The 26,615-nt window shown below is 39.0% G+C and overlaps 1 protein-coding gene and 1 pseudogene across 7 annotated transcripts in view; both read right to left on the bottom strand.

Annotated features, from left to right (window-relative positions):
* The window catches only part of PCNX2 (pecanex 2), a 153,158-nt gene that overhangs the window by 92,458 nt on the left and 34,085 nt on the right, over window positions 1-26,615 (bottom strand). For 6 of the 7 annotated variants that reach the window (XM_085219727.1, XM_085219725.1, XM_085219723.1 and 3 more), the window contains 7 exons: window positions 22,458-22,593; window positions 20,468-20,610; window positions 19,491-19,644; window positions 19,364-19,396; window positions 12,098-12,269; window positions 7,186-7,296; window positions 5,467-5,558 (listed from right to left, as the gene is read on the bottom strand). In XM_085219727.1, coding sequence (XP_085075853.1) covers window positions 5,467-5,558; window positions 7,186-7,296; window positions 12,098-12,269; window positions 19,364-19,396; window positions 19,491-19,644; window positions 20,468-20,610; window positions 22,458-22,593 — 841 coding nt within the window. The remainder of the gene's footprint in view (window positions 1-5,466; window positions 5,559-7,185; window positions 7,297-12,097; window positions 12,270-19,363; window positions 19,397-19,490; window positions 19,645-20,467; window positions 20,611-22,457; window positions 22,594-26,615) is intronic. The other variant, XM_085219726.1, reaches the window with a different exon arrangement.
* Window positions 4,626-4,771, bottom strand: LOC116216407 (U1 spliceosomal RNA; annotated as a pseudogene).

The raw sequence follows: 26,615 nt of genomic DNA, 5'->3' as shown, positions 1-26,615 counted from the left end.
ACTCAGACTCTCTTCTGATACAGGATTTCTGCCACGTTTTCCTGCCCTGAATCTTTTTGATTGCAAAGATTTTTGACATCCATAAACTACTGAAAATTTGGCTTTCATCTTTTTTTCAACAAACTAAGAATAAAGAAAGTAAAAAGGAAAATTATAAAATAGCTGTAAAGCTAAAGAGTGAAAGAGATACCCTTTGTATTGTAAAGACAACTACATACTTACTATCTTTGTGGAAACATCTCACAGTGAGACAGACTATAGCACTTGCCTACCCTTGAACTAAAAGCTGTGATTTCTAATGCATCAAAAATCCAGATCTTGATTTGATTAGGATGACAAGTTGTAGCCCAGTATATATCAGAACAGTTCTAGTTTCTTACACAGGTATTAGATCATCTTTCACAGTTGTCACTATTTGGGATCAGACCCCTCTGATCTTATAAGTCTTACTTATCCTCCGCTAATGAAAGAATAAGTCACAGAATCACAGAATTGTAGGAGCCAGAATGGACCTCTAGAGATCATCGAGACCAACCCCCCTGCCAAAGCAGGTTCCCTACACCAGGTCGCACAGGTAGGCGTCCAGGCGAGACTTGAATATCTCCAGAGAAGGAGACTCCACAACCTCCCTGGGCAGCCTGTTCCAGTGCTCCGTCACCCTCACCGTGAAGAAGTTCTTACGCACATTCGTGCGGAACTTCCCATGCTGCAGCTTATGTCCATTTCCCCTCGTCCTGTCTCCACGTACCACTGAAAAGAGACTGGCCTCACCACTATGGCCGCCACACCTCAGATATTTATAAACCTGGATCAGGTCCCCTCTCAGTCGTCTTTTCCCAAGGCTAAACAGACCCAGTTCACTTAGCCTTTCTTCATAGGGGAGATGCTCCAGGCCCTTCACCATCTTTGTGGCCCTCCGCTGGACTCTTTCCAAGAGATCCCTGTCTTTTTTGTACTGGGGAGCCCAGAACTGGACACAGTACTCCAGATGAGGCCTTACCAGGGCAGAGTAGAGGGGGACGATCACCTCCCTCGACCTGCTGGACACGCTCTTCTTAATGCACCCCAGAATGCCATTGGCCTTTTTTGGCCACGAGGGCACACTGCTGGATCATGGCCAACCTGTCGTCCACCAGGACGCCCAGGTCCCTCTCTGCAGAGCTCCTCTCCAGCAGCTCATCCCACAGCCTGTATTGGTGCATGCAATTATTCCTCCCTAGGTGTAAGACCCTACACTTGCTTTTGTTGAACCTCATCCGGTTTCTTACTGCCCAGCTCTCCAGCCTGTCCAGGTCTCGCTGAATGGCAGCACAGCCTTCAGGCGTGTCAGCCAATCCTCCCAACTTCGTATCATCAGCAAACTTGCTGAGGGTGACCACTATCCCCTCATCAAGGTCATTGATGAAGGTGTTGAACAAGACCGGACCCAGTACAGACCTCTGGGGGACACCACTGGTTACAGGTCTCCAGCCAGACTCTGCACCACCAACGACGACCCTCTGCGCTCTGCCAGTCAGCCAGTTCTCAACCCACCTCACTGTCCACTCGTCTATCCCACACTTCCTCAGCTTTGTTATAAGGACGCCGTGGGAGACAGTATCAAATGCCTTTCTAAAATCAAGGTAGACTACATCTACCACTCTTCCCCCATCCACCCAGCATGTGACAGCATCATAGAAGGCCACCAAGTTGGTCGAGCATGACCTCCCCTTGGTGAACCCATGCTGACTACTCCTGATAACCTCCTTTTCTCCCAGTTGTCTGGAGATGGTATCCAGCGCAAGCTGTTCCATCACCTTTCCAGGGACGGAGGTGAGGCTGACAGGCCTATAATTACCTGGGTCTTCCTTCTTGCCCTTTTTGAAGACCGGAGTGACATTGGCTATCCTCCAGTCTTCAGGGACCTCCCCTGTTATCCAAGACCTCTCAAAAATGATGGAGAGCGGTTCGGCAATGACCTCCGCCAGCTCCCTCAGCACACGTGGATGCACCCCCTCAGGTCCCATGGACTTGTGGACCTTAGTACTGCCTAGGCGCTCATGCACGTCCTCTTTCCTGACTAAAGGGAAGTCTCACATTCCCCAGACCCTCTCACTAACCTCCAGGGTGTGGGATTCCTGCGGGAGAGCCTGTGATAGAATCATTCCCTTGAAATGTTATATGTAAGTCCAAAAGACAAAAAGCTCTAGATGTGACTGAAGAACACAGAAGGGTAATGCAAGTGCACTTTTCTAGCAGGAAAAAAAAAAACAAGATTTCAAGCACCCCAGTGGACTGAGATTATGAACTGAATCAAGTGGAATCATCTTTAGTGCTTTAAATTAACCTCCTTAGAACTGTCTCCACAAGAATAGTGTCATAAAAATTCAAATTAACTGTAATTTCTGTATGAACAGAAAGTCTGCACTTAATATTGGTAATTTACAGCAGATATCTTGTAAATCTTTCATAGCACTCCACAACTTCAGGGTAGCATATTTCTAAGCAGTTTGAAGTCTAACCCATGAGGAGATTGCTTATCTACAAAGCCACCTGCATGTTGTAATTTCAACTATTACACTGAGAAAGGAGTCTGCAGAATATTTTAAGAGGCTTTTCTTTAATACTATTTACAAAACTTTTCTTTTTTTTTTTTTTTAAAGTATCCATCACACAGCTTCCCTGCCCCCCAACTAGTGAACTGTCCTCTGCCAAGCATAGAGGAAAAATGATCACTTTCACAGTTTTTATTTGCCTGTCAGATAGTTGTTCAAGTCAATTTCTTCCTTCCATATAGCAGTCTCTCTTTTTCCTCACTGTTTCTCCCTCCTCCATCCTGTCTCACCATTATGGATTTTTCCTCACTGCTTCCATCCTTATGGAGAGTGACCCTCTACATCCTATCTGCCCCTTTCTGAATCATCAACACATCTGGAAAAATGTTGCAGGAATACCAACTACTTTAGGACATTGCATAAGAGAAGTAGTTAGGCCTTCCAGTGCCACACAGTTTGGCAAGGTCAAACCAGTATAACTGATATTCTAGGTGAGTCTGGTGACCAAGATTCCCAACATGCTCAATGATACTTAAGAGTGTGTTAGTGCACCATTACTCAGCAGCTGAATTGCCATAAATTATTGTGTATGGACTCAAACCACCCAGGGGCAAGATAAAATGGTGGCTTACCACATTTTACCTTACTGTTGGGAGGGGTTAAAAACACACAAGCACAGACAGCTCTGCTCATCTGTGATTGATAATTAGGGCATTATAATTGACCATCTTTGATTTAAAGTCCCTATTCAAAATTTTAAATGGAAATTGTAAAAAGCCTTTTCTGAAACATTTGTCTTTCTTAAAGAAATCCCTTAAACAAAAGATCTGATAGTACCACTGTGCTACAGATGTGTAGCATCACATTGTATCCTCTGGCATACACCTGCAAGATGTTGAAAACAGCTTGCAAATCACTGCACATCCTGGTGCATTTCTGCACAAGCACTGACAGCATCTAGCCTGTCATGAAACAATGTCAAAAGACTACCCCTTAGAAGATACATTTTAGGATAAAATTGTGGTCTCACTGTGGTCACCAGGAATTTTACAGCAGACCTGAAGACAGCTAGAAGTTCAACACTATTTATTGTTTTGAAAAATAAAAATTGCAGAAGAAATATACACTAAGGGCAGGTGTAGTGTAGAACAACTAACATAGTTTTCTCCAGAAAAAGAGCATCTGCTTCACAAAGAGACACTAGAAAGGCTGGGTCTCTTCAACTAGATGATATAGCTGAGATGTAGACTAAGGACTACAAAATTGCCAAGGCAGCAGATAGAGTGAATGCCAACCTGTTAGTCCACCAATACTGCAATACAAGCAATAGGGAAGACATGATGAAATTAGCTTTTCTTCACACTGAACGCAGTGAAGATCTGGAATTAATTGCCACAGGAATCTGTGGAGGCATACAGTATAAGCACATTCAGAACATTAGGCAAATTCAAGGACAATGCTGACTGAATAAAATTTGCAGATGCACTTTCCAAGAGATCTAAGCCAATAATTGTGGACAGTGACTGAATATTAGGGGAATGAGCAGCAAAAAGGTGTCATGAAGTCCTAAACTGAACTTCCTGTGCTACTGATGTGCTACCCCATATTGGGTTAGGTGATCCACTGGTCTGTCCAAGCAGAACATAACATTTCTTATTATTCTGTATTTTCTTTTCAAAATAGCCACAGAAAAAGCATGTATAAAACTTGCATGCATTACACTCACTTTCTGACTTTGAACTTCATCTGCAAAGACTTGCCTGAAATCATAGAATCATATAATCACTACGATAGCAAAAGACCTCCAAGATCATCCAGTCCAACCACCCATCTACCACCAATATTTCCTCACTAAACCACATCTCTCAGTGCAACACTGAAAAGTTTCTGGAACACCTTCAGGGACAGTGGCTTAATTACCTCCCTTGGCTGCCTGTCCCAGCAACCATTTTTTCAGAGAAGAAATGTTTCCTAATATCCAACCTGAATCTCCCCTGAATCTGTGGCACAACTTGAGGCCATTCCCTCTAGTCCTATCACTAGTCACATTAAATAAGAGGCCAACCCCCATCTTGCCACAACCTCCTTTCAAGTAGTTTAGCACAAACACAGTTCCCCACTATCATAAATTATGTAGCTGAGTTTCCCATATTTGGGGAAATTACAGGGAACAGCACACTTGGAGAGCAGGGGAAACCACCTTCCTGATCATGGTGTCTCCCCTGCCAGGTAAGTACAATGATGTTACACAGTAAATCCTACACACCAAAAATGGAGGAAAATAAGGAGATTTGGGACTGATTCAGTGCCTATTTGACTTGGTAGCAACAAGGCTGCACAATTATGTGGCTGGTGACTCATCGCATGGCAGAACAAACGCATACAGGTCACCTACTGATAACAGCAACAGTAAAGCATACTCTTAATGGGTTTTTATGTCCTAAAAAAATCCATGCACAAACTTCTCCAGTGTACAGAAATATCAGCAAACACCAGTGTGCAAAAACCAAAGTGATGCTCAGAGCTTCAGCACTTCCAGGTATACTGTTACAATGCAACAAGAATTTTTTTTTCCCCTCCCAGGGAAATACAAACCTTACCAGGTCAAATTTTGCCTGGTTTTCACAGGAGTTATATCATTTAAGCATAATAGTTGATGTTAGACTTCATCATGGAAATACAAAGGATCCTTTCATAATGATCTATGCAAAGAAGCAACTACTCACGAGCAAACATTTACCTTAGTATTTCTACTGCAGTTTCAAGTATTTCAGTGTAGTTAACAGGCAGAACTTAATACATGGCTTGTAAAGCTTATCTTGACAAATATCAATGACAGTGTAGCACCAAACAGTTTTGATCTCCCTAGTGACACGAAGTTAAGCGACAGGAAGTTTTAGCCTGAAATTTTGAGTTTAGTGTTTCAACTTACCTTCACTGCACTGAAGCAAAATGCATACAGGACAGTCAGAACCACGAAGCTTCGGGAAACGCTGTAGAGTGCAGACACTAATCCAGAGGCAGCTGAAATGCAAACATCACATGTTAATTAATTTCTTCATAAATGAGTATGTACGTTCAAAAAATCCACAACAACAGCTCTCACAACATACAAGTTCATACTAGTATGTGTACAAGTTCATACAATATACTACAAAGCTGCTTGTTGCGAGAACACCTTCAGTGACCCAAATCGGCTCACAGAACTGTTTACAGCTAAAACCAAAAGCTTAACAACACTGTATCTATGATTTTTTTCCATGGATCTGAGCTCCCTCCCTATTACTATTTGTGCTAAACACTGCTTTGCCAAAAATTAGTATGCCTCATGATGCTGCGACAGAGCAGAAACGAAGTTAACAATCTGAAAAATTTCTACTCAAGCTCCACGTGGAATTTTCCTCATTCTCTCTGCTCTTGGGACATAGGCAGGTTCTGCTATCACCCCAAAGCATCCCAATTTGCTTGGTCAACTATGATTGACATATGTAGGAATGAACTTAAAAAGAGAGAAAAGAACATCTCATCTCTCACTACAACTTTCTTTGAGAACTTCCAGAACCGTGGCAGGAAATGCTGTCAGACAGGATTGGGAGTTCAGCAGTCGCCACAACAGAGACATATGGGCTGCTAAATAATGCCCTACTTAGTTTTCAACGTACACTGGAATGATTATTGATGGGATGGGGATTTTATGCAACATTTTATTTCCTCAAGGTCTGCTTTGGTGTGTTTATGAGGTAAGAAGTGAAAAACACCCTTATCATCGGTATAAATTTTTACCATTCACCAAAGGCTATTACTACAGTAGCAAGTAGAACAATGCAGTAAGTGTGGGTCTAAATGAAAAGTGCTGAGGATGTTAAATCTGTGATATGTGTTTTGAGATGCTTTACTGCATTTCATGTATGATCCCACAGGTTACAGGCTCGTTAGTGTTTGGAGTGCATTAGGTGCACCCTTACGGTATATCTTTATTTAAAGTTTCATCCAAATGGAATCCAGTCAGCATATCCTGACATTATCTGTCTTTTGGATTATAGGATGAAGTCTGGGACAAGGAACAAAGAGAAAGTTTGTTTCTGGTCCAAACTAGGATGACAGAGTAGATGCACACCTTCGTATGCATCTTTGTTATCTTCATTATTTAAGCTATAATGAAAAACAAACCACTATCAAAAGCTGAAGCAATGCCTTCATGTCTTACTTATTTTCTGACCAAAACAGCATCAAAAAAATCAAATGTCATACAATCATAACTTATACCATGGGAGAATGTAAATGACTTTTAAAAAAATTTTTAATTGGACTTTTAAGAGAGTTTTGTTTGTTCGTTTCCCAGAAGTTGAGCTTGTTTATCTTTGGTTTTTTTGTTCTTGTTTTACATTGGACATGTCAGAAAACAGCTCTTTCATGTCAGCTATCCCCTACAACTTATTGCTCAATTTGAATACAACTGTTCAAAATTAAAAAAAGAAAAAGAAAACCGGTCAAGGAGGTCTGACTAGTTTAGTATGCATCTCATTGTTAAGTGAATACCATTCACTGTTAGAACATTAAGATGCACTGTGCTTTAAAAAACACAATAATACACTTTAATCAAAGATGACACACTCAGAAAGTGATAGCTCAGGCTGAACATACTACTCACCAGAACCACCAAAAAGCAAGATGTCTATTTGCTCCAAAAGATATATACAAAAGGTATTGATTTGAGGGAAAAGACCAAGAAGGGAAATCGCAGGAAAGCAATATAAAAACACTAACGAAAAAAGAAAATGCATATTAGAACACAGTCATACATCATAGTAAATAGAGAACAGAAAAACAGTCATAATCCTGCAATAATATATTACAATAAATTCTGAGCATTGCTCTAGTAAGGATACTTTATTTAACCCTAAGCTACAGTTATTATACTTATCTAAACAAAATAAATTGTTTTACTTTGCAAGTAGCAAGTAACTAAGTCTCGGAGGTTAAATTTAAGATTTTGGATAATAGTAAAAGAACAATACCAAAAAGCAAAGAAACTAAAAAAAACTCAGGAGTTAAACCCTGTCTGTCATCTTTACATAGCTTTTTTTTTCCTATACAGAACAGTTGACTAAAATGGCTGCCTTACAGTCAAGGAAAAGCAGGAGTCATAGTTTGAGTATCTGTGCTACTGGCCTTAGGTTCTGTTCATCTCCAGCCACTCCTCCATTTCTCTTAGCTCCACATTAGAAATTGCTAAGCACAGTTGTTTAGCAAAGCACACTCTTTTAAAGCACACTGAACTGGTACCATCAACACTGAAGCATACATTACTGATTTATCATCCTAGTACCAAAATGTTCTGCATTTTGAAGGACGAAGATGTGCCAGTCACTCTTCCTTGTAAACAACTCCATATTTGTTAGTTTACATGCTAGGAAGCCTGCAATTTCCTCTCATTCATTCTCACAAAAAGCAAATTAAACAAATCATTAGTATAATTCATTCTCCTTCCTACTTGAGCCAAATTTTAAGAAGGCAACAATAGGATCTGTGCTCTTTGTTGAATGCTAATTTCACATTTTACTTCCAGCCCCTCTTACTAATGCATTTTGTGCTAAAATAGAACAATATGAGTTTAATCTGACAGTTACTAAATTCATCCTATTACACATTACTAGTATCTAATACTGTAAATCTTGTTGAGAAAGTCAAACACAGGAGAAGAAATGACATACTCATACTGTGTTAAACACAGACAGGGCTCACATAAGCATACTTGCACTTTCAATGCACCCTTCATCATGACTTCCTGCCACTGAAAGGAATTAAATGTATTCTGCATACATGAGAACATGAGAAACTTGTCTTCTCTCTCTCTTAGATGCATTAATTAATACCATTATTAATCTTCTCTTTCTTTACTATTCTGCTCATCTTTTAGGTATTCCACCAATCCACACCAAGCCAAGCAAATACAACTCACAGCATCAAACTCCCTAACAGGTCACATGGACTCTCCATGGGATCAAATGCCCCCAGGACTCAGTGCTGGAAGCTAGTCCATCAGGCAAAGGAATTGCAGAACTGACAACTCATCTGACTACTGGGTAATAAAGATGGTGAATCCGGGTCTGGATTGGAAGATGTATTAGGCGTCCCCTGGGTGTGCTCAGCGCAGAGCAGAGGAGCTGAGGGGAGGCCTGATGGCGGCTGCAGCTCCTCTCAGGGAGCGGAGGGGCAGCGCTGAGCTCTGCTCTGTGTGACAGCAATAGGCCCGAGGGAATGGCATGGAGCTGTGTCAGGAGAGGGCAGTGGGGGTTGGGGACAGGTGCTGCACCAGAGGGTGGTGGGCATGGAATGGGCTGCACAGGGCTGTGGACATGGCCCTGAGTGCTGGAGTTTCAAGCTGTGTTTGGACATCGCTCTCAGACATAGGGTTTGGATTTCAGATGGTTCTGTGTGGAGCCAGGAACTGGGCTCCATGATCTCTGTGGGTGCATTCCAACTTGAGATATTCTAATATTCTGTAACTTACAGTCTAAATTACTGCCTTTGCTGTAGCAACCTCATAAAAAGGTAAGAGCAGGGGGAGAAGGATAAGAAAAAGGCATTGTACTGTCAACATTCCAAAATAAACGGTGAATCAACAAGGAGAGAAAAGTTGGTTGACTACAACAATGTCCTCATCTCATTCTCTCTCTGATAATACCTTGAATAACCCTAACGACTCCTGTAGCTTTGTTTATCTCCTCCTGAGTAAAGAAGCACATCAGAGAGTGAAATAAACAGTTGTCATTTACAAGAGGATTCAATTTCAGTGCAGTACTTTCCCTTATGGGAAGCAAACAAAAGGAGCTGATTAATCAGTTGGAATTGCGTTATGAATTCTGGGGAGAATATTTAAACAGTACACATTTCCACACAGAACACCTTCAAATGCTGGACCACTAAGTGATGCTTATGTGAGTCACTGGCATTTAACAATGCAGTTTGGAGGTTTCCTCCAGTGGAGCTGCGACCAGACAGGTGCAAGTTTTGACTTACAGAAACGCAGAACTCAGCATCAATGTCACTGCAAATATTTCATAAGTTTTAAAAGAAATAGCCTTATTAAAAAGATTTATCTGAGTAACAGTCAATTTTCTGTGTGATAATACACACTGCCACAGAAAAATAAATGCACTATTTTTTTTGAGAAATAGGGTTGGGTCTTCTTTGTTCCATTTTCCTCTCCTGAACGCAGCTAAGATGACTCACACAGACTTTCTTCCCCTGTCAGAAGCTCAATCAGTGCTGGAAACAGTGGGCAGAGGACTTGTTATCATCAAATTCTACCATCACCTGATATTTACTCTTCTGAGATTTCCACCAACCAATTTCACTCCTCTTGCCAGTGCTCATGTAGTTTCATCATAAAAACCTACCATGCATTTAGCATGTAATGATTTTTGCCACTGACCATACCTACAGCACCTTAGTGACTAAGACTGGTTCTGTCTGTGACCTTACTTGCACTGCGTATCTACTAAAAAAGTCAGGAAAGAAATTAAAGATGAAAGCCATAGTTAGACTGAACTAAAGGCATGATCCCCCAACTAATATAAACTAATAGCAGTTTCATCATCAATTTAAAATAAAATAGAATCAGGTCCTAAATAGGTTGCTTCCAAAGAACCAGACCTGTCACATATCTAACAAATTTACACTGATTTCCTTTTATAACCATGTCTCAAGATCATAGTATGCTATGGGCATTACACCAGTCCTTTCTATGATTTTCATCACTAACTCCTTACCACAGTGAACACCTGAAACAGAAAACTTCTCATTTTATCTGTGTTCTGTAGTGTATAGCCAAAACTCATTTATTTCTCAACGTATCAGTTCTGAGTACTACAATAAATTATGATTAAATACAAATTTAAAAGTCATCATGCAATGACAAATCAACAAGCATTAAAAATAATTAGCAGATAGATAAAAAGGGAAAATAGCAGCAACATTTCACTGGTATTTTGGGGCCAACTTCCCTCCTCATTTTATTATCCGAAACAAATATTCCTGTACTTTCAGTTTCTAAAGGAATCTGAACTCAAAGTGCAGCAAGAGGCTGGAGGAGCAAAGGCCTAAACAAAGCAGCACTGTGATTCACAAGTGCCAGAAGATAGGGCTCCCATAGAGGCAAAGCAAGGAGGAGTCAGACATCAAACATCAAATACACCTATGCAGACATACCAGAGCCCACAGCTGGCAAAAGTACAATGGGAGATAAGCAAAAGGAAATTTTTTTTTCTCTCTGCTGTTAAACAGATTTCAGAGATGAACCCACATTTCCTCTCCCCATTCCCCTTCCAGGCTGTTTCAAGAACCTGCTCCAGGATATCTTTTGAGGCCAACCAAAATTAGCACATTTATAGCCATGCTTTTTTTTCTCCCACTCTGCCATACTAGTTGCCATAGTTTTTCATTTATCTCTATCCCAGGAGTCATTTAAGATTCTTGTTGAATTATTTATCAGCATTTTTACTGTTCACCTTTGACAGGCAGAAAAAATAAGATGTAACAAGAAACTTTAATGAGACCAAACGAAAGTAATGAAAGAAGCTAATGAAAATAAGTGAGATGCAGGTCTTCATTATTCCCCTGTTTCTGTTCAGAAGCATTGAGAGTCAATGAAGCCATATGAAGACCTTTCCTAAAATTAGTATGCCTTTCAGGCAGTAATAGCCTGACTAGAGTAAAGCAAAATGCAAGTCCAACAATCGGAGGTGAACAAGGACCTCAGAGGTCATCCATATTATATCACAAAGATTCTTCCTCTAATCCTAGTTAAATCCACAAACTTGAGACTAAATTTTAACTTTTCTACTTCATAATTAATAGTGTCATGTTATTTGACCTGAGTCCAGTTCAGTATTCATACTGATAATACAACAACAGCAGTGTCAGTTACAGACCACAAGAACATAAAAAGAAGAGTCTTGACAGAACAGGGTATTTCTAGCTATGGCTAGCCCAGATTAGTGCTAGGGATCATCAGTCTTATTTTGGGACAATACCTGGATGTCCTTAGACATTTCAGAACACAACTCCAGAAGGAAGCAACTGCATAGTGGGTGCTCCACACTAACTCATCGTCTGGACATCAAGATTAAACTAAACCAGGAAAAAGCTTGTTCTTCATGAGCAGATGAATGTTCATCTGAGGGCTTGGCAGAGATTATCTTCCAAGCATTAAATTTAAAACTCAGCTTATTCTGCAGTAACTGCTCCACACAGACAAGCCCTTACAAAGATAAACTGCATTTCACAGATGATGTCTTTTGCTAATAACATCAGTGACTGTTAGTTTTCTATAGAGAATTTTCTATGAGCCTCATTTCATTAAGAGCACTTTTTACATGAGGGAAAGTTGCCAAATCTTCCCCCCTCTCATGTGTCTTAAGTCATTCCAAATGTTTCTATCAATTTGACTCAGAGTTGCACCTCCATAACATGCATTTGATTGCCAACGTGGGAAAACACAGACTTCCCCAGCTAACACTTAATTCATTTTTACAGTCTTAGAAAAAATATTGACTCACCTATTATATGGTCTCTGGCTGACTGGAGAAATCTAGGAGAAAAAAGCTTCAAGCCATACATTGTATAAACTGAAGGATTTGTGTCTTTAGATCCAGCATCTAGCAGCAAAATAAGGCCACATAATATACAAAAATAAACAGGTCTGCTGTAGGTTATGATTTTATTGTGCCCCTGGAAAAAAAAAGAAAAAAGTATTTGAATTTTGTATTCACTCTCCAACTGTGCATACTGTATTAAACCAGAGAGAGGTTCAGGAGTCATACAAAAAGTTTTAATGACTTACGTGCACTAATTAATAATAAAAATATTACAAAGCATTTTTATCTTCTCCAGAGGAGTCTTTCAAAAAGTATTTCAGATTAATGCCAGCAATCATTCATGATTTTGAAAATCTAACCTTCGGGACCTTTCAAAACATTCTAATCACAAAAGTAGTCATTTTCTGAGGAGAAAAAACATCCCCATCTGTCTGAATCTTATACATAAACAGAACTTGAATTTTATTTATTTGTTTATGACTTCTTGAAATACAATTGCAACCTGGGAAGAAAAAAAGAAAAAAAAAAAAAGAAAAAGGAAAAGGTCTGAGCCTTTTCCTTAACACCATCCAATTTCTTCTCCTGATGCCACAGCATTTTACCAAACACCATGGAGATGGCAGGTAGTGTGCAGCAATGCTATGTGATGTCACCATCCACAAAACTGACAGCAGACATCACTACAAGACCAGAGAATGGCATCTTTCTGAAGAGGACCCTTTATCCAAGCAAGGACAAAAGTAGATTTAAAAAGGATCAATCATCATTAGCAACAAAATTCGGGAGACTGCCCATCATCTGCAGACACAGGAAAATGCCACAAGCATTTAGAAATACAAATTTTAAAGCAACAACCAATTTGGACTTCTGCCCAAACACACTCTGAAAGGACAACATGTTAAAAAGACATCTTGCTCCTTTGAACAGTCATAGTCTCCTATCTGTAAAACCATTTCTCAGGACTACTGATCCTTTTCACTGTTGCCCTTTGCTCATTCCACTCTTCCCCCCAAGTAGCACAGTAAGGCCTGTATATTGTTTTGTAAAACAGGGCAATGTTACAGGTGACTCAGCAGGTGAAAGCTGTTTTCTCTTAATTCCCATCAAACAGTTGCAACACAAGGTTTTCAAAGGCACCACACTCATTTACAGAAACTGGCCAAAGATAGTTCAAGATGCAAAACTGACAAAGTTAGGAGAGTTGCTACAGCACTTTTCAACAGGTGTCTGATAACTCTGCTCTAGCTCCACTGTACTCAGGTGAAATGCAGCTGGTTGCCATCCTCATGGAACTGCAGCGTGAACACATAGCAAGGCAATGGTTTTACAATAGTAAATGCTTCTACCATCCCACTTCATCCCTAAAACAGGATCATGTTCATCTGCCTGCTGCTTTGAAAAAAAAATAAATGGACTTTATGGCAACACCTTTCCCTCAACTGCAAAAGGATGCAGAATGCATTTGTGTGTGGATGTATATAGTACTAAGCATCTACAAAATTCCTTTCCCAAAACAGCTGCATTTCAGGAGTACATTAAGTGATTCCTATTGGCCATCTGTGTCCTTAGTGTCATTTTGTCTACAAAAAGGAAGCAAGATAAGGCTTCTGCTAAAAAGAGAGCCTTTGGGGCGAAAGAAAGCAAAAAGACATCTTGTACCAACACAACTCAATTTTTCTCATTGATTTGAAACGTTTGACAGCAAAGCAGCGTCCCTCCTGGAAAAGGTGACATTCTACAGCTGTTTCTGGCTTCTCTTTCTCAAACAAGGAAGGATCCTTATCTTACACTTCCATACGTGTCCCTAGTACATGAAGTTCGAAGTAATCCTACAGAAAATTGCTGTGGGTCGTGGGTCAGAGAGAATAACAAACACTTAAAAAAAAAATCTTAATAGTTGTTCTGGTAGCAAACTTAGAGTACAGAAGACATCCAGAATATCTGCGAGTGAAAAGATTTCTTCAGTGTGAAAAGCCAGGAGCAAACTGACAAGAATTCAGGTTTATTTTGCAAAAGAAAGTTGTGTGCTGTTGAAAGAAGAAAGCTGAAAGTGCTTTTGTTTGTGAAATGTAATTTTAAGTGAGTATAAAAGGTCATTGGTGGGTTTTTTTTGTGCCTACTCACTGATTTGAAACAGCAACTGTATTTTGTTTGGCTGCCAGCCAACCTCATATGTTAGCACAGCTATTAACTGATCTACACATTCTTTTGGATCAATCAGTTAACATGGTGGCAGATTGCAGGGAACTAGCGTGCTTACATTGCACCTTACATTAATGGAATGTAAATCAAGTCAAGACTGACAAATCCTAGATGGTGATTAATCTGAGTTTCATTGTTACAAAAGACAGGAGAGTGTGTGTAGATTGTGTTATGAATAGGACACACATCCATGAAAAACATCAGAGGAGAGTTAGAAAGAAAAATCTGACTTTAAAAAATACTTGAAATACTACAATCTGGCTATTTTTAATCTTCAGTTCATTTATCTTAAATACAATCTGTGCCTTAGGAAAAGAAACGAGTAAATACAGCAACCAGACGATTGATATTTATATACTGACCCACATGGCAGACCAGAGACTTCTGTTGTAATGTTACATTCTTGCCTTTTTTTTTTTTTTCTTTTTTCTTTTTTTTACTTACAAAACCAGATTTTACCTTTGCATGGTAATTATTTGGAGACAGTTAGGTAAGATGGAGACAATGACCAGGTGTCCAGAGTTTCAACTTCTCATATCTTTCCATTCTAAGAAGAGCACTGACATACTTAATTATGTTTATAGTAAGTATTTAACTCTTCCTGCTAAACAGATCACTCTTACCATGCTAGAAAGAACAACGCTAGCCAGGACTGCGGAAAGAAGCTAAGAAGCTTTGAAAGGCTATCTGAACAACCTGCAAAATTTGAGTAAATACTACCTTCTCTATTTTTTTTCAGTTGGCACTGGGGAGCAAGTCAGAATACTGAACTAGAAATAGTGTCTAATCTTGAATCAACAGGAGCAAACCATGAGCAGTGACATATGGGGAAGGATACTGGCTACATAGCTTGTCCAATTTTCATGTACAGAGCTGACCTCCATCTTAGTGAATCTTCTCCGCCCTGCATCCTCCTTCACAATAATTCAATCAGTAAATCTGGATTAATCTTCTATTTTAGGTCTAACTTATCAAACAACCATTTTTTGTGCACTAAAAAAATTATCATCAGAGAAAATTCCTGCTTTCCCTTAATATTGCCTAAGAAAGTTCACTTAATTTTTCAAGGTTGTATTTCTTAATTCAGAAATATTAACATCTTACAAACAGCACTGATGCATCTCATGTTTTGATAACATGAAGATTTTCCACAAAGCAAAGCTTCAAGTGTTTGTGAAATCCTAAAGTAAAACACCTATTACTGCAAAGCATTTTTATGGGGGTCAAACTCAGGATATTTAATGATTTTTTTGCTTGCGTGCATATTTGCAAGAAGACAGACAGAAAGCTTTATGGAAAAGTATGTGTGCTCAGTTCTATCAGAACAGTATAAAGGAAGAAATTAAAAATAGTTTTTCTAAATTCCACGAAGTGCTTTAAACTGCCTGTGGTAGTTACCCCACTTAGCTGACTGCTTTGACAGGTAATGGGACAGAGACATTGTAACATAATGTAGTTATAGTAGCGATTTAGTAAATCTTCTTACTCTTTTAGTAAAGAGTATGATTGCAATTCTTCAAAACTCAAATGCCTTTGTAAATCTGAACTAGATCTTAAGCTATTCAGCTGTCTTAGAGGGACTTGCAGACAAGCTCTCATGATTCTTTTGTATAGCACATTTGCTGCAGGTAGAATCTTTACTGGCTGATCTGCTGCTGCTAAACACCACCAAGAAAACTTGCACTTATCAAAGCCACCTGTCCCTAACCTTGAAATACACCCTGAAGGGATCTCTCACACATCAGAATACCCTACAGTCATTGGTATCTCTCATACTATGTTGTTAATAAACTGATAAAACTCACATTTGAAATGGACTTCACATAATGCTCCCCACCATGCCAACGAGGAGGCTGTTCCATACTTTTAACATCCCAGAAACACAGGCCTATATGAAGAACTCTAAAGGCCACGAGCTCCTAGCTAACCGGATCTGAAAAGGCTAAAGCACAGGGTGACAAAAAAGGCATGCTCTGATTTTGTAGCAGGAAACAGTCCTAAACCTGCTGATAGAATAAATGCCGGTAGCAAGTATTATCTGTAGGACTGGTGCTGCAGAGCATAGTGAGTTCCAACTTCACCACCAAGGATGACCAAAAAGAAATATTACCACAATTCAATAAAACATATATAAGTGAATAAAAAATCCAAAGTTTTAGCTGACTGAAGATTTAATTTCTTACCCCATACAGTATGGGGTTACAGCTAGGATCTCTCATTCAGATACTATGCACTAAATACAGTCATAGAATCAACCAATGTTGGAAAAAACCTCCAAGATCATCCAGTCAAACCATCCACCTACCACCAGTATTTCCCAAGTATTTTAGATGCTAATACAACAATTTTTTTTTTATTTATTTTTTATTTTTTAACATCTCCAGGGGTAGTGACTCAATCACATGAAGTCATCATGATAAGTTCCAAGTTTCAGTCCATAGGGAAGAACCCACCTACAATAAAATTATACCAGACATCATACAGTTCAGTCAGCAACCACTATGTCTACAGCAGGAAGTGAATACACTAGCACTTGGAAGGAGTTCTGAACAAAGATTTTATGCATTCCTGGACACTGTTTCCTGAATTCAGTGGATGGTCTTCTAAAACAGAATCTCTCAAAATGATATAGGCTAACGATGACGAAGTTCCACCAAGAAGTAGCGAAACCTGCTTGTGAGAGATAGGGAAGAAGTCTGGAACATCTTTAGCATGCTTGAATAATGTAAGGCATTAAAGGCTACTCGTAAATCCAAGAATAGAAATCAATTCATTGCTCAAATCTGTAGCTGCCAATGATTCATTTCACACTGAAAAATCTCATCTGCATTTTCATTCATGGACATGGTACTGCTCATTCATTAATCCCCCTGCTCTTCTGCATCCTTATATAACATCAAGAGAGGTTATACCCTTTAGCTTTAATGTAGTCAATATGAAATAGTATGTCTTATTCTTTGTGGTGCTTACTAGCTCAGGGAAGCATTTACAAGTATCTATTTTGTTTTATACTAAGATGTAAGATACAAAGCAGAGATAGCTAATCTATTTTGATTTCATCTTTGTTACAGTTGCTATTAGAGCTAGAAAGATTATCATGGTGAAAATGGGAAAAGAAACAAACAAGGGAGGAATGCTCATCTGTATCCAAAGATCTAGGTTCCCAGGAAAGACTCCACAGAGAAGGGATCTCCAGAAAGAGATCCTTCCCTAGTGGCATTCAACCCTTAAATGGGGTCTAGGACCTGTGACCCCTTCCGGTCACACAGCTGAATTGCCTTCACCTGTGCTCCCATGGCTGACTCAGTCCTTTCCTCAGGTGATCAATCAGTGATTCAGGCTGTGACTCAACAGTCCCCATACAATCTTCCACCTTCAAAACCTCCTGTGGAAAAACTCTTTATATTTCAATTCTGTTGCCTTTCCTACAGTGCACTGAGAAGTTTGCAAGAAACTCTCCATGATAAATTTTAGAAAAGCATTGGGAAGATGTAAACATCTATTGTTACTTTGCTGTACTGCTTGCTATATGATAAACAGAATCCAATGTGGTGAATAATACTTGTAATACTATTGTTGTTCAAGTCTGAAACACAAACCCAGATTCTGCTCAAAAATGTTTTGATTTAACTTCAGTAGTTAGTTTGTCTTTAATACAATTAAAAATGTGGGCTAAGTATATTTATAATGAAGTTTTGATTAAAAGTTTGCCACTCAGTTTAAATAAGTGTGCATGTTACTAGTGTCTGTGAATTATAAACTATTTGATTATGGTTCACATGATGTCTAAACATTGCAGCTGAATTGACTAATTGACTTTAATCACTCCAAAAAAAACAACTTTACACTAAGGTAGGAATATTTACATTCATTTAAAATACTGCAGTATAATGTATGAATTGAATCTGTAAATGAAGCTGCTGCTTCCCTACTTTTTATGCAGTCATGGATATCCTGTGAATGTATTACAAATGACAATACCTTAAGATCACCCTATAATAACTGACATGGAAAAGAAAATAAGAATCCATTGAAATCCATCTTAGTGCAATGTACAGTGTACACTTGTAAATAAACTCAATTTCAAGTTCAGCCTGTATTTCCAGCCTCGAAACTGACAAGAATAATTACTCCCTGCCAAAGCAAAATAACCAAACAGACCTGCAGTTTTAAACATGCTGTTCTGGAGCCTTGAGGGAAGAGAGGGGTTCTTCGAAAACTCGCAAAGAATAATAAACAAACAAATGAGCATCTGGACAGAAGATGTAAAAGCAAGCAAGGGACCATATCACCCTTGGAATGTGTCACAACACCAGCAAATCAAAATTGCTGAGATAATGACAGATGTAGGGGTCAGTTCACAGTCATACGGTGATGATCTTAAACAAGTCTTATAATGGAGATAGGAACAGGCTCTTTGAAGAGAGATGTCAGAGTTCAGCTTCTCAGAACACACAGATCTTTATCTATAGATCCTTATAATCTGCATTCATTCACTGAGTTGGTCATTTCTTCAGGACACATGCACTGTAGTAGTGTCATATAACAAACAGAAGAATCTATGCCATTTGATGAGCTAGTCACGTTATTGGGAAATACAGAAGCAATAACAGATAAAAATAAATCAAAATAATTACATTTAAAAAACAATGAGGGAAAAAAAAATTAAAAAAAAAATTCCTAATCTTAAGCCCCAACTGATCATGCTGTTAACCTAGAACTACTTCTGTGTTCAGCCCATTTCCCAAGGAAAGCAAAACAAATGCTGGTCTAATACCACAATATTTAACTTCAGCAAATTGGTCCAGATGCATTGTTTTAATTGAGTATTTTAGCTCAAAGAGAAAGCACTTTTCTAACGGCAGTATCAAATTCAGTAATATAAAATTAAGGCAGTACCATTTTCATAAATCGCCTAGAACAATGAACTAGTTAATTCTCAGTTTCACAGAATAGCTAAATGTTGTTACACAGTACAAAAGTGACAACAAAGGAGAAAGACTTGTTCTTCTAGCCAACACTTACATGTACTGGTGAAGCAGGATCAGGCTGGACACTCTGAAAACAAAACAGAAAGAAGTTTACATACAGGGACTTGTCTTCACAGAAGTTAGAAGACAATTCAGCACTTGGATACAAACTTGTTTCCTACCTTTAGGAGAGAATACTGGCAACTGGCCATAACAAGACAGAACAACAGAACCCAAATGTCTTTGCAAAAGCCTTGGTTCAGAGTTAGGAATCCAAGAAGTGAAACGAGAACTACTAGGAGAATAGAAAGTACATTCTCCTTGATATCCTCTGTCCTGTGTGAATAATAATAATAAAAATATTTATATAGTCGTTACAGCAATGCATATTTATTTGCAGCTGGTATAAACAATCAGTGCCAGAGCTATCAGAATTTAAAGGACCTGAGATTTTAGTCCTGAAACTACATATCCATGGTTAACAGTACCTCACTCCCCTGTCAAAAATCTTAGACATTGTGACAGCCAAAATCTACAAATAAAAGGCTGGGCTTCAGTGCAAATCTGTACCCTTCAATCTCTCTTCCCAAATAGGATTCCACAGTAGAGGCGATTTGTACGTATGCAAGTGCATCACTGCCAGAAGAGTTGATGCTGAATGAAACAGAGGGACTGCAAGAAGAAGAGATGCCAAAACAAGAATTTTTCTCTAAACAAATAAAACCATACTAGAACAGAGGGAAATGCTGAAAGATCCCCTTCTGAATATCATCTATAATTTTTAGTATTTTTTTAAAGACTGCAGTACTTGACCTACAAGAGCCTGGCACTTCTGTATTTTTGACCGACGTATTGATTTTTTTCCTCAGAAAAACCACTGGATCCGACAACTAATCATCAAATTTAAGGACTGTTCCACAAGCCTGGTGCTCACACAAACCCAAGTCACTCTTGAAAACGAAGGGTAGTGAGAACTACCAAAATAAACCCTAAAGGAAAATATTTTCTTCTACTTAGAACAAACAAGTATCTGTCTACTCAACTTGAATATGACACTAGCACAACGTTTGCTTCCTTCTTCTCAAGTGGCCTGTTCTGTTCAGCAGATACACAGGGATGCACACCGCACACTAGGTAGAGCTGGATGCAGAAAGCTTACCGGTCCAGCAATGCCAACAAGGTCAGCCGATCGTACCAGACTTTAATCCATTTACCAGGGAATATAATAAATCGGTAAAACTGCCTGTTCAATTTCCGCTGTGCTGAAGAACAGGAAGAATCTTCAGGTTCCTGACTGGGTTGCTTTAAAAACAAACAAAGCAGAAATACACAAAATACACTTCTGCACTGGTACATGGCTGCCAGCAATACAGGTATTTAAAAGGCTAGATTTACATTAAGTTTCAGAATTGTTTTTCCCAAACAGGAATAACCAGAACATATTTATCTTCACTTCAAACTACGTAGGTTGCACTGGAAATAATTTATTTCATGGAAACTAGAACGATACCTAACATATTAGCATTTCTATTATCACTTTACAAAGTTGCTGAACTACATTCTTTAAGCAAAAATTTACTTCAAAAGATTACACTTGCTAATCCTGGCACAGTTTCGTTCCTCTTGGGTTCTCTGTCCTACCCGAAAGTAACATGAAATTCAATCAACTGCAATAATTAGCTCCATTTTCCTAACAAAAATTGTTCGCTGTAACAACCTAAAAAAAGAAAAAAGAATACTGGTAAAAGAGTCCATTAAAAAGATCCGAAGATCTGATTATTCACTCCCAATAACATTTTAACATCTATTTAACTGAGTGTCTAAGTGAGCATTTTGGCTCCAGAGGAACTGTAATATTTGGATAAAGTTTACACAAGGCTTGCAGTACTTGGGCTGTAGTCAGATTTTTGAGCTCTATTTGGGAAACTCTGAGCAGTCCTAAGCTGCTACTTACTACGTGTAACAGTGCTTCATACATATATAAAAAAAAAAAGGGGGAGGGGGGCATAAACCTTCACTTTGTACATTTATACTGTGTCAGAGACAGCCAGAAAATCTAAATTCGCTGAAGTCTATGACAAAACTCCTGACTTACTAAGGCTTAGGATTTCATGTTCAATAATAAATCAGAGAACAGGAAGTTCTGAAGTTACTGCCTGCCCTTGTTATGAACTTGCTACATAAGCCTGAGCAACATGCCTTACTTCTTTCTTGATGATGCAGTTTTCCTAGAAGTAAGAGTGATAATTGTTCTCTAATTTATGAGCAATTTACAAGATTGAAAATATCTGGAAAACATTTGAGCTTTTAGATAGAAGTCTACATCCAAATCCGAAACATATTTGTAACAAACAAGGACAATTAACAGATCTTTAACTTAAAACAATTTCTCTATACGATTTGCTTTCAGTTTAAAGTTTCTGTTCAAGATCCAAGAAGATAATTAGCTGACATTTTAAGGTTAAACATAAATATCAAAGTAGAACTTGCCATGGAGAAAAAGATAAGGTTAACGTTATTATAAAGGGAACTGTCAAAGCAAGATTACACCCTCAAGCCATTGGTCCAAGACCCCAAATATAGTAAAGTTCAAACATGACCACATGTTACCATCTTAAAAGAACTCTGAGGGCTTTTTTCGTTTATCAGCTGCATTGAGAGATGTGACTTTGACATTCCACAATAGACACCTAGAAGCCTGGTTGCCTGATTCAGAAAAGGGAAACCAGACATAAGGTTTTAGGATAGTAAAAAATCCAAAGAAAATGTAATATTATTAAAATGTGGCTGTGCATCTAAAATCATAACAGCTACATGCTTTCCAATGAAATTAGACAGAAGATCAGCTTTTTAAGGTAACGGAGTCTAGCACAGACCACAAAATTGTATTTTGCAAGCAGTTTCTCACTTGTGTGCTCCTTTTCTGCAAAGAGGCCCTTCAAGCCAGTAACACCTATTGTCTCCAAGACTTTCCTCAGTATCAGTAGAAAGCATCTGAATTGCATCTATCAGCATAAAATAAATCTAAATAACTGAGCAGTACTGGGAAAAAAAAGCACAAGAAATCAACAAAATTGTCATAGCAACAAGTCTGCAGTGTTTGTATAGCAGTTTATCAAAATGCTAGAAACTGAGATATTACAATGTACCCGTGGGGTTTCTGAGAGGGTCCTTCGTGCCACCATTAGAAGGAGCTGCTGCTGAAGAGCACTTGCTGCCTGATCCCCGGAAGATGGTTCTTGGCTCTCTGAAGTAGTGGTACTAGAAGAGCTGAACTGTATCTCACTGCATACAGAGGGGAAAAAGGAATGAAACTAGGTTAAAAAGCAGCATCTTTGTAGTAGTCCTGAAACATTACAGGAGGAAGACAGGCTGGCTTTCAGGACAAGGAGCCTCCCAACTTAGTACCTGAAACCTAGTCCAGGCCCACAAAGCAGTTAGCATGCAAATGTAGATACACCATATACTACATCCTCTGTAGATAAATGGACACTTCAATATCATGATTTTTCTCACCCCAAGATGAACACCTAGAATGAATCCCACTTCTGAAGTGCATTTTGCTGTCCGCTGGCAATTCAGAAAGTCTTATTGTACATTGAGATTTGAGTATCAGAACAATAAGCATTTAGAGTCACCTGGTGTGACTCCTAGTCCAAGGGTTGTTTTCAGAAATATCAGTGTGGCACATTTCCAGACCACTAATACTGAATTAAACTTCTGGAAGATAAACATCATCTCCCTTTTTTCTAGTTGTCTCTACACATCTCCACTTCTCACAAGCATACTGCTGTAAGTATCAATAATAGATTATCTATGACAGTTTCCCTCTTGTTTACCTTCTCCTGTAACTCAGGTCAAAAGCTGCATATCCACAGTGCAAAACTACACGGTAACTACTCTGGAGCTACTTTAAAATGAGCTTTAAACCAAGTTCATTTAGCTACCTACCAAACTCATCTAGCCTCAGCTGCATAGAATTTGATAAGCATTAATTTACCCCACTGAGTATTCAGGTTATAAGAAACTTCCTTCTGCTCTCACAAGATGACAATACATTAATCAATCATTCATAAAAGGCTAATACAGATAACCCCAGTATTGAGGCCTAAACTCAACCTAGGAAGACCATGAACAAGATGATTTCCCGCCATGCCACATGTTTAATGCTTTATGCTTAAATACTTCATCCTCTGCAGTTACAGCAGCAATACCTTCTGTGTTGCAAAAATGGTTAGCTACTATCACCTCATCCAAGGCAGTCAATATCAACTGTTCCTGTCTTCCACCAAAGAAAGACAAGCAGGAAAAAACTTAAGTCATTTGCTTATGTTAACCCAAGAAGTCTGCGCCAGAACAAAAAATAAATTCATCTTGCACACCCTATAAGATTGTTTGTTCCCAAGCCACCTCAGGAGCTTTACAGTCATGACTGTCCCATACAAAAGAGGCTGTTAAATTAAATTGCAATGGCTATTGCTACAATAGGACGAGTTTCAACCTCTGGATCACTAAGAAGCAGGGCTGAAGTATCGGACCAACAGCTTGAAACATACACTGTATCTTTTTCACCACTAGGACTTGCTATCTCCACCTGGACCAACAGGAATACCAGCAGCACCAGGATATCACTACAGAAGCCATCCTGCCTTTGGCCTCCAGACATGTTAATTTAGTTTTCTCAACACCTTGATTCATGTCAGGTTTGGGTACCAGTCATCATCTACCACTCCAGTAGAGTTATCAGATGAGCACAAATGAAAGTGCCCCACTGTTCTGACCCCAGTGGCTTCCGCTGTACTCCCCACTCCTCCTGCTACAAGTAGAAGAAAGATCTGCTCCACATAGTGAGGACAGTTGTCACATGTCACAGTACTAGGAAATGAGGTCTAGGCCCAACATGATCAGTTGATGGCCCAGCCATGAAGCAGCTCTCCATAAGAACACATCTTCTTTGTGTGTCTCATATAGCACCCACAAGCAGTTAATAGCAAAACCAGACAGAAGTGATGGGAAACAATCCACAGTCCTGGGTCTCAAACAACTGATTCAAGTAGGCAGAAAGGTAAGCATAAAGGCATGTCTCCCAGGAAGGAAGTTCCTCAAAACAGCTAGCCATAGATACAGACTACAGAGGATATCTGGACTTATCCCATATTCTTAAGCACCCTACCCAAGGGTGACTTTGTTCAGCATGAAAGGCCATGGACCTCTTTGTTTTGCTAGGATCAACCATCCCATTGTGAGCATGACCCTGGCATTGCCTTTTTATAGCAGGAAAAAGCAAAACGTAGCTCAGGGTATGCAGGAGCTCTGCATTGGGAATTCCTGCTCAAAATGTGACCCAAACATAGTAAGGAAATAGAACAGTGTTTATTCATTTCTTCTTAAAAGAAGAGTTAATCTTCAATAAATTTCTATGCCCTTAGCTGTCTTTCTATAAAAGCCAAATAGAGTTGAGAGTATTTCTAAATTGGACTGTGTCTTTCATCTGTTTCCCAAGAATGGAACTGGCAGAATGATGGATAGGTAGGCCAAGATACTCCCCTGGCACACTCCTCTATTAGTTCTAGGAAATCAAAATCATTTTAAGAATAAGAGTTCTTCCAAGAATAAATTTAGAGAACAAATTCTCTCCCATCAGACTTGAAGATAACTGAAAAGCTTTGTGTTTGCTTTCAGCAGCAGAATTTACAGCTCCATCTACCAGCAATTGGCAGAAAAGGTTGCAAACAGCTGCAACACTAACTGTGGGGAAAATGCTGGAAACTTTATGGACCTGGCAAGGCAATCAGGGCACGGGAAATAGAAAGGCAGAGCTAGCAAAGCAACAGTTCCCAAAACAGGATTGTCACCTGGCCATTGCCTGATTTCCACGCCTTCTATTTAAACAACATTATATCTCTGCATCTCTTATTATTCTTCCCTCATCTTCTTTTCCCCTCAGCTCTTATTTGCTATTTTTCCTCCATACTCCTATTTTCTGTACAACATCCTTCTCACGTTCACTGATGCTGAATGTCATGATGACATTATCACGCTGAAAGTAAATATCAGTAAGAAATGTGCTGGCAGTGTTTGTGTTTCTGTAAGCTTACAAACAAGATTCCATAAATTTATTACCATACATAAATAGGAGCAAACAGTCTCTAATAATAAAATCATCACAACAGAGCTGATCACACTATAACATAGAATCTTACTAAATAGAAAATCTGTTCATTTGTGGAATGAAATTAATGCTATCCAGATTTACTACAGTAAACCATACTGTAATGTAAGCAAAGGTATAATTGAACTACATTTTGAATAATAAACTAATAACTAAAAATATATTTGGTAAACATACAACCTACGCAGAACAAATGCAAAAGATTCACAGCACCCTCTACTGATAAGCAGTCACAAAGCCAAGATTTTTTTCCTGGCTCATAATTCGTTTTTTTGACAACACCATAGGCTAGTTGAGCTATCATTCAACATTGAAAGTACTTTAGTACAACTACACAAAACTGGAAAAAAATCTCCCTTCTCCCTCTCTGGTTAATGTTTAATGGCACGTATGTATGTGTGCCTTATAATGCGGACAGTTTTGCTCAAGCAATTGAAATATAAACTAGCCTAAGTCAAATCCTTTGTTAAGGATTAGCTGGCCTGAATCTGAATACTTTTTAAGGTAAGCTCATTATAAAGGCATGCCACAAAATTATAACAGATTTCCAGGCCAATAAAGTTGTTTTGCAGGGCTTGGCTAAATTTTACTTTAGCCTGTATTTAGGAGAAAGTTAAATTATGGTAGGCAGCCTTGTAAACAAGGTCACAACAGTCGCAGTACAGAAAAGCTTCCCTCTTGAGCTCAAAACAAGAAAGCTCCCATCACATTCTTAGGCAGCTATCTGAGTTACGAAGTGTAACAACATGCAACATAAATGTCCACAGCTGTAATAATATGTCATGATATAGCTGAAACCTATTTGTAATACTCACTGAAACCCCATTCTTAAGGCAAACAGCTCTGGCTGTGAACTTGAGTGAAGCTCAGAGGTTGCCTGTCTAACTATTACCTCCACAGCATTAGTCTGAGGTGCATTCAAAATACTTCAATGAACTGATACCCAAGCAATCTGGTTGTACAAGATCCATCTAGCACTAACAACATAATGGGAACTCCAAAAGCCCTAACTGGGTCCTTTCAAAATGCTCAATTTGTGGTAGAAACACTGCTGCCTGAAGTGACACTGAAGTACAGGATCAATAGCAGTCCACAGCTCTCTGATAGCACCTCCATTACTCAATCACATTTCTGA

This window comes from Meleagris gallopavo, chromosome 2 (genome assembly GCF_905368555.1).
Source record: "Meleagris gallopavo chromosome 2, MGAL_WU_HG_1.1, whole genome shotgun sequence".
Lineage (NCBI taxonomy): Eukaryota > Metazoa > Chordata > Aves > Galliformes > Phasianidae > Meleagris > Meleagris gallopavo.
The sequence above is the reverse complement of the archived record's forward strand: the minus strand, read 5'-3'. Positions and strand labels throughout refer to the sequence as shown.